Raw genomic sequence first — 9,208 nt, 5'->3', positions numbered from 1 at the left:
CTCCCGTTGGCCCCCCCGCTCCCCCCGCGCCCCCCCCTGCCTGTGGCTTCCAAGGCCCAACGCCTACAGTCTGCTCCTGCCTTCCTCTCCAATTGATTTGCCTGCTGCTTTTGCCCTTGACACGCACTCCAGTTAAGGGCCTCAGTTGGACTCTGGTCTTCAGACGAGCCATGCTCGTTCCCCTCTCCATGCCTTTGCCCACGATGTGCCCTTTGTTGGGGTCACATCCTGCCCAGGTCTCCCAATATCACTCCAAGTCAACTTCCCCTTCAAGGTCACCTCCTCGGTGAGGCCTTTTCTGTCCACCCAGAAGTGCCTGGACTCCTCATTCATGCCACTGTATGTCCTTCCCAGCACTGAAATGACCTTGCCTAGGTATTTTTTAGCTGTTTTTTTGTTTGTTTGTTTGTTTTGTTTTTGAGAGGTTTTTGCTATAGGGCACGTGCGCTTTCCAGGAAGACAGCGAGAGACAGAGAGACAGAAAGTGAGAAATCACCCCCTGGGGGGATGGCCACCCCACAATCCCTTCTCCTCCATTCTCCTCTCGGGATCTTGGGCATGCATGCACACGTGCCCTGCATGAGTTTAAGCCACTGGGTCCAGGACTTGAACCGCAGTCGACTACATGGGAGTCTAGCGACATAGCCATTACGCCAACTGCTGGTCCCTCTATTACCTGTCTATTGCCTGGTCCTGCCCCCTCCCCTCTATGGAATCATGGAAGATGTGCTCCATTAGAGCAAGCTCTTGGTGGTCGTGGCCTTTCCAGTGTCTGTGCAGCCCCTCAGGACACAGCAGGTGCTTGATGATTACTCATGGACTGTACGATTAAATGTCCCTCACCACTGGCTGGTCCCCGAGCCGGGAATAGAGGAGGAAACTGTGTAGGTCTCCATGCTTCATGAAAGGTAAGATGACCACAGGTGCCGGGAAGCCCTCTCGTTCGGAACCCTGGAAACAGACGCCTGAACCCCCCAGGCAGCCCTGTTACTCCAGCAGAGCAGACGGCGAGGCAAGCCCCCCTCCCAGCCAGACACCAGCCTCCCTTCTCCTTCTCCCTCCAATCTGGTCTCTGGCTTGTTGGGGGACTGCGGGGCGGGGATGGCAAGGACCCAGCTTCGGAGAAGCCATGTCCAGTAGAGTTCCCAGGGATGTTTCCGGAGCCCTCCTGGGGCACTCAGCTATTTCTGGGAATGGTCAGAGATCACATTCCAAGCTAAGAGAGAGGAGGAGGGGGTGCCTGCTGTCCCTGAAGGAGGGAGAGAAGGGAGCCTGGAGATTTGATTTTTCCCATCCCAAAAGGATTGGTCTTCCCTCTGGTGTCGCCTGAGGAACCCCTCCCTCACCAATGAGCCTCATGACATTGGGGTGGTCGAATTCCTTCATGCAGACGGCTTCACTCAGGAAGTCCTCCAGCTCCGACCTCGTGCAGATGGCAACTTGGGGGAGAGAGGAAGGTGGATGAGGGGTGGGGAGGGGAGAGAGGACTCTCCCTCCTCCATCTCTGCATCATCTTCTCGTCTTCAAACACGATTAGTAAGTGCCAGGTGCTGTACTCAGTGCTCTGTGTATATTAACTCATTTAGTCCTCTGAGGTGCTATTACTAATGTCCTGCTTTAAATATGAGGAAACCAGCACATTACAAGGTTAAAGAACCATGGAGCCGGCAGGTGGACTCCCACATGGCTGATTGCAGTTCCTGAACCTGGTGGCCTGTCTGCTCACCTTCTCTCTCACTCTCACTCTGTCCCTCTGGGTCAAGTTTAAATAAACAAAGTTAAATAAAATAATTCTTTTTAAAAACAATAGTTAAAAGACCTGCCTAAGGGCACACACTGCTTGGAAGTAGACTATGCAGAACTCCACCCCAGGCAGTCTGGGCCAGAGCCTCCAAGCTCATGTCCAAGTGAGGCAGCATCCTAGCACTTTGCCAACCGCCCAAGGGCCCCACAGGGTGTTACTTGTCCCGTTGTACAGTACAAGACACTGTGACCCAAGGCTGCATGACTGGGACTCGAACCCTGGTTAACAACCTGAGCTGGTACCTAGGAGGTGCACAATAATGAATGAACGAGTGATGACTCGGAAACCCAAGCTTTGAATCTCTACCATTCAGAAAGGATCATTCTTCCCTTACCTCCAGGCCCAGCCTGAAGCCATTAAACTTCTTCCCCCAGTAGGAAAGCATTTGACCCTGAACTTCATGTGCTGTGTGACTCTGGACTGGCTCTCCCTCTCTCTGATGATGTAAATTCTGTAGTCCTGGCCCCCAAGAACAGCACGTACTGCCTGCAGTCCCTAGCACTAGGTGCTTTGCCTCCTAGTGGTAGCCCTAAGAGGTAGGAACAGTAAGATCCTTTTTTCCAGATAAGGGAAGGGCGGCTCAGAGAGGGAGAATCACTTGCCTGAGCTCACACAGCTAGTAAATGAAGTGTGCCTCATTCATTCCAGACCTCGCCTTGCCCTGCCAGTCTCACAGGAGCGTATTTCAGGAGCTGGCCCCTGAAAACTACATTTCCTAGGCTCCCCTCCTGCTGGTTTCCTGTCAGAGTTTACCAATGGTAGGCACTAATGGGAGGCCGGCAAGTGGCAGGGTGGAGAGAGAACTCAGGTGTGATGGTTATTTTTGGTTCAACTGGACTGGACTGAGGAATACCCGGGAGGCTGATAATGCATTGCTCTGGGCGTGTCTGAGTGGGCGTTTTCTTCAGAGGGTCACGTGTGAGTAGACTGGGTGAGGAAGATCCGCCCTCATGTGGGCAGGCATGACCCAATGAACGGCTGGAGAGAACAGATACAGAAGACGAGGAGTCTCTCTTGAGAGACAGCAGGAGAGATTCGCCTGGCTTCAGACTCAGGACTGACCCCAGTAGGCCCCCTCACCCCGGGTTTTCAGACTCTCGGCCTTGGAATATGAGTTACATCATCAGCTTCACAGCCTCTGAGGCCTTTGGACTTGGCCGATCGGAGGCCTGCTGTGGGACTTCTCAGCCACCACACTGTGGAGCCGATTTCCCCAATAAATCCTTCCTTATGTATCTATCCATATCCATTGGCTCTGTCTCCCTGGAGAATGCCCACTAATACTGCAGGACATTTCACTCTCTTTCTGCCTCTGGCCTTGCCTCAGTGGTCTCAATGGCTCCCTGTGTTTCTAGCCCCCACGAGGTAGCCCTTAATTCTGTCGTCTCAACCCTGAGAAGTGTCCCTGGGCTCAGATAACACCTCTTTCTCCCCCTGCCCTCCAGGGTTAGGGTGGGGGGAGTAGCTTCCTGAAGCTGCTCATCTCCAGGCTGTCTCACAGCCCCAGTTAATTCCTTCAGTCCTTCCTCCTCCTGGGTAGTAATCACACGTATTCAGTTCCTTCCATGGAAGCACCTGACATGGGCTCCATTTTCTACCTGGAAACACTAGGGCTCTAGGCTATGGCTAATTTGCCATGAATGTTCTTGTCCTCTTTCCTTCTCAGGGGCACAGGGGAGAGATCTGGGGTTAGAAGGTGAGGGACCTCACATGTGTGCACACGCATGCACTGACTCACTCTTCATTGTCTTCACGGCCACCTTGAGGACGGAGTCGTCCTGATTGAGTTGGCCCTCCATCACGGCTCCGAACTCTCCTGTGGTGAGCCAGGGGAGACATTGACATTGAGAGGGGAGCACCTTGGGGACCATTTTCTCCACTGGGTGGAAGGGGGGAAGTGAAGGACCCCAGGGTTCAGGAGGATGTGTATGTGCTGGGGTGGGGGCACTCACCTTCTCCCAGGGTCTTTCCCAGAGCCACCTTATGCCTGTCCACCATCACATCCCGCAGCTTCTCCTTCAGCTCTTCACTGATGCCCAGGCTGTTCACTGCATGGGGTGGGGGTGGGGGTGGGCACCATGGAGTAGGACTGACATTCAAGTGACATGCACCAGCAGGGATTTACCCGTTGCTGAAATACTGAAGTACTGCTGTAGTGGACACCCCCACTCTGGAGCCCCCCGACCTTCATCCAAAGCAGCAATTAAAGGGTTAAAACCTGATCACAGTCTTGCTCCAGTGGGCATCCTGATTGGTCAGCACTCTGCTGTTTGTTAAAAATACTTTTCTCTTTTTATTAAACTATAATCTACACAAATCCTAAGTAAGTGACTCAATAAATTTTCAAGAGCTAAACACAACTGTAGAACTGGCACTAGGGTCAAGAAGTAGAAATGCCCATGGGCCAACCAGGTAGCATGCTGGTTAAGGTGACTGGATCCCACACGGCCAACTGTGTAATTTGAATCCTGGATGTGGGGGTTTGAAAAACATGCCAGGTGCATTTGCATGTGTGCCCAAAGTCCCAGGAAAAAGATGGAAAGGAAGGGATTGTGGTATGGCCATGCCTCCTTGGGAGAATGCTTCCTCACTTCCCTACCTCTGCCTCTCTCTGGTGAGCACATGCAAAAATGAATTAATGAAAATATGGCCTGCCCTCCCAAGGGTAGCTTCTTTCTTTTCTTTTTTTCTTTCTCTTTTAAAATTTTATTTATTTATTCATGATAGAACATTGCATATGCAACAGAGAGAGAAGCACCTCACCAAGCCATGATCCCCTTTCTTCTGCCCTCCAGTTCTTCAGGATCTTGGGCACATGTGCTCACGCCCAGCATGTTTTCAAGCCAACCCAGGGATTTATGGCCAACCTGGCACTGCCATTCAGTTTGCTACTAACTACTCTGCCAGGCTGGGATAGTAGCCATTTTCTTGACTTCTTTTATAATTGATTACTTTTATATGTTTGGGACTGTTACCAAAAACATGAGATCATAAAGTATATTCTCTTTTGTTTTTTGTTTGTTTGTTTTTAAGAGAGATTTTTGCTATAGGGCACGTGCGCTCACTGGAGAGAGAGAGAGACAGCGAGAAATTACCCCCAGAGGGGAGATGGCCACACTGCAATCCCTTCATCTCCATTCTCCTCTTGGGATAATAGGCATTCATGCACATGCATCTGGCGTGAATTTAAGCCACTGGGTCTGGGACTCAAACTGCAGTGTCTGACTTCTTTCACTCAACATTATGCCCATGAGAGATAGTTGTAATATAGTTATAGTTATGTGTAGGTATAATTTATTCATTTTCTTTGCTGTATAGTTACAGTTCTCAAACTTACTGACTTCAGGACTCCTTTATATTCTTAAAATTATTGAGGACTGGGACCCGCAGATGGTATAGTGGTTAAGGTGCTGGGCTCCCACATGACAGACTGCGGTTTGAATGCGAATCTGGCAGCTTGAAACTCAGCACCAAGCGCTTGTGTGTGCATGCCCAGAATCCTGGGAGGAGAAGGGATTGCAGTGTGGAGGGGTTAGTTCTCACTTTCCTGCTCACTGTTTTTGTCTCTCTGGCAAATGCATGTGCCCCTATGGCAAAAAAAACTAAAAAAAATTATTGGTGTGTGTGTGTGTGTGTATGTGTATTTCAATATTTACTGTATTCAAAATTAAAACTGTGGGTCAAATGGTGCCATGGTGGTTAAGACAACTGGATCCCAGGACCAGCAGATGACAAAATGGCTTGAAACTCACGCCAGGCACCTGTGCGTGTGTGCCCAAAATCCTAAGAGGGGGATGGAAGAGAAGGTATTGTGGCATGACCATGCCCCCTTGGGAGTGACTTCTGGCTTTATGTCTCTCTGCCTCTCTCTGTCTCTCTCTGGTCAAATTAAAATAAACAAACAAACAAATAAATAAATATAAAATAATTAAAATAAATACCACACCATCTGTTGCCCCCCCTCCAAACAAAAATTGATAGGGAGGTTTTTTTTTTTTTTTTTTTTAAGAGATTTTTACTAAAGGGTACAGACACTTGCCATTAGGACAGTGAGATAGAGACAGAAAGTGAGAAATCACCCCCAGGAGGGGATGGCCATGCCGCAATCCTTTCTCCTCCGCTCTTCTCTCAGGATTTTGGGCACACACACGCACCTGGCGTGAGTTTCAAGCTTCTAGGTCTAGGACTCAAACTGCTGTCAACCATGTCCTACTTTAACCACTATGCCACCTGCTGGCCCCAAAGTTGATAGATTTTTAAGATGATTTTATTTTTATTTATGTCTGTATTTTAATTTGACCAGAGAGGGACAGAGTGAGAGAAAAAGAAAGGGAAAGTGAGAAAGCACGCCACTAGGTCTGGGACTCGAATTGGCCATGTGGGAGTCCAGGGCCCTTAACTACCATGCCACTTGCCAGCCCCTCTTCTGCTCTCCACTTTTATGAGGCCTAAATCTGATAGGCTTCTTCTTCTTCTTTCTTGTTCTTTTTCTTCTTTTTTTATTTGTCAGAAGGCACACACACTTGTCAGAGAGAAAGAGACAGAGAGGAAGAAAGTACCCACCATGGGTCATGGTCATGCTTTAGTCCCTTCTCCTCCATCTCACCATCATTTCAGGATTTGGGACACACACACACATACACACACACACACAGACACACACACACACCTGGCATGTTTTTCAAGTCACAGAGTCCAGGACTTGAACTGCCTGGTCAGTCATGTGGGATCCAGCTCCTTTAATTACCAGGCCATGGGCTGGCCCCAAGCTGATAGATCTTTAAAGCACAAACATACAATCCAGGGACTAGCAAGTGGTGAGGTGGTTAGGATGCTGGACTCCCACATGGCTCACTGCAGTTGGAGTCCCAGACCCAGTGGCTTGGCTTTCTCAACTGTCTCTTTCTAGTGAGCACATGTGCCCAACAGAAAAATTTTAAGTAATAGGGGCCAGCAGATGGTATGGTGGTTAAAGGCACTGAACTCCCACATGGCCGACTGCGGTTTGAGTCCCGGACCTGGCGGCTTGCTTTCTCTCTCTCTCTCTCACTCTGTCCCTTTCTGGTCAAATTTAAAAATAATAAATAAATGAAGTTAAATAAAATAATTCCTAAAAAAGATTTTAAATAATAATAATCATAATAGATAAAATTAAATAAATAATTCTTAGAGGGGAATAAAAAGAACGCACTCCATTAAGCACCAGATTCATGACATCGTCACAGGTCAGGGAACCTCTGGAAAACTCTGAATGCTCATGACAACATGAGAGTGCAAAAGGGCAAATAGCATCTTGGTATTATTATGAAAATAAGTGTGACCTCAGGACCTCCTGCGAAGATCTAGGGACCCCAGGGGGCTATCTCACACTTCGAGAACTATTACTGTGCCTTATTCTGTGAAATCACTGTGACCTCGCTTCTTCCTTCTCCTCTTAAATAAATGTCTTTCCCAGCCCTTTCCAGACATCCCCTGGGGCCCTGGTAGCGTCTCACTGTGTGCTAGGAGGAGACCTAACTCTGTCCCTTCTTTCTGGATTTCAGTTTCTCCAGCTGGAAAGATGAGGTGCTTTGATGGGTTGGCCTCTGAGGTCCTTCTGAGCTGGGACCCTCCATGACTCTACAATCCTCTAACAAATTCCACAGTTCTATTGGATCATTGGAAAAGTCATGACATATTTTTCTGGTTTTCCATGTAAAAATGCATCATGACTTTTCTGACAACCCAATAATCCTTTTTTTAAAAGAATTATTTTATTTTAACTTTATTTATTATTATTTTCCAATTTGACCAGAGAGAGACAGAGAGAGTGATGGAAAGTGAGAAGGGAAGCCACCACGTCTAAGACTTGAACCGTGGTTGGCCATGTGGGAGTCCAGCCCCTTTAACCACTATGCCATCTGCCAGCCCCAATGACCCAATAATTCTACAATTTCCAAAATTATAGGTGTGTATAATAGTGAGTCTACAATTTTTCAGACCAAGGTCAATTCTATCTTTCTTTTTTTCTGGAGAGGTTTTTGCTATAGGGCGCGTGCACTCGCCAGAAAGACAGAGAGAGACAGAGAGACAAAAAGAGAGAAATCACCCCCCAGGGGGATGGCCATGCCGCAATCCCTTCTTCTCCATTCTCCTCTAGGGATTTTGGGCACGCACGCACACACGCCCAGCATGAGTTTAAGCCACCGGGTCTGGGACTCAATACTATCTTTCTAACGTTCTATAACTCCAAGAGGCACTAGAGTGTGGCAGGTATGGACTTCAGAGCAAAATTACCTGAGTTGAAACCCCAGCTATCCAACTTACAAACTGTGTGGCCTTGGGCAAGTTACTTGACCACTCTGTGCCACGACTCCTGCATCTGTGAATGGTGGTAATAATAGGACCCACCTCCTTCAGTGATTGTGAGAATTCACTGAGGTGACATAAGTAGAATGCTTAGAAGAGCCACTGTCACGTAGGCAGTATTAGGCTTAGCTGTCCTATCTTCATCATCCTTATCACCATCATCTGCCCCATCATCGAATCTCAACATCACATCACCGTTTAATATCATCACAAATGAGCATCACCATCCTCGGTGTCATCATAACATCACTGACATCATCATCACGACAATGTTCTAAGATTCTGGGACTCTGAGGTATGAGTTTTCCAAGATTTACTGTGTCTAAGGCGCAGCCATGTTGGTGCAGGCAGTAGGTGCCACTGCGCAGTCCTAGAACCACTAGAACCACATGGGAGACCCAGGTTTGGCTCCTGAACCCACCAGGTATGATGGGGAGATGTCTGTAGTCCTGACTGGCTGGGAGGCTAGGGTAGGATGATTGTGGCATGGCATGACCTATCAAGAGTCTCTCCATGTGTTTCTCTTCATAAATAAATGAAACTTTTATATACTACGGGTCCAGCCATGTGGATGGTAGTTAAGAAAGCTGGATTCCACATAACCAACTGTGTGGTTTGAGCCTGAACCCGGCAGCTTGGAAAAATACGCCAGGTGTGTGTGCATGTGTGTCCAAAAATTCCAAAAGGAGAATAGAGGATAAAGGATTACAGCTTGGTCAGCCTCCCTGGAGAGTGCTTTCTATCTCTCTTTCTCTCTCTCTCTCTCTCTCTGTCTGACTGTCTCTGGTGAGAGCATGAGCCCTATAGCAAACTGAAAAAAGAAAACAGAAAAACAATTACTGAGTAAGATCCTATTATTCTAAGCTCTGTGTGGTTCTAAAGTCTGAGCTTCTAATACTCAAGGCTTCCAGGAATTTTTGTCTTACGCATGTATAGAAGCCCATTCAGCTCAATTCTCTATATTTTCTAGCCCCAGATCAGGGCAGGGAATCTTGGGGGGGGTCACTTACAGGTGGGTTCAAGGGTCCGACGGGTGTAGGAATTGCGGACGTGGTA

At 48.2% G+C, this 9,208-nt stretch overlaps 1 protein-coding gene across 2 annotated transcripts in view; it reads right to left on the bottom strand.

Annotated features, from left to right (window-relative positions):
- Positions 1 to 9,208, bottom strand: part of AXL (AXL receptor tyrosine kinase) — a 34,562-nt gene that overhangs the window by 6,661 nt on the left and 18,693 nt on the right. For both annotated transcript variants that reach the window (XM_006165272.3, XM_006165271.3), the window contains 4 exons: positions 3,757 to 3,852; positions 3,543 to 3,620; positions 1,347 to 1,439; positions 844 to 965 (listed from right to left, as the gene is read on the bottom strand). In XM_006165272.3, the coding sequence (XP_006165334.1) occupies positions 844 to 965; positions 1,347 to 1,439; positions 3,543 to 3,620; positions 3,757 to 3,852 (389 nt within the window). The remainder of the gene's footprint in view (positions 1 to 843; positions 966 to 1,346; positions 1,440 to 3,542; positions 3,621 to 3,756; positions 3,853 to 9,208) is intronic.

This window comes from Tupaia chinensis, unplaced genomic scaffold (genome assembly GCF_000334495.1).
Source record: "Tupaia chinensis unplaced genomic scaffold, TupChi_1.0 Scaffold143861_1, whole genome shotgun sequence".
Taxonomy (NCBI): domain Eukaryota; kingdom Metazoa; phylum Chordata; class Mammalia; order Scandentia; family Tupaiidae; genus Tupaia; species Tupaia belangeri.
This window is presented reverse-complemented; position numbering and strand designations above follow the sequence as displayed.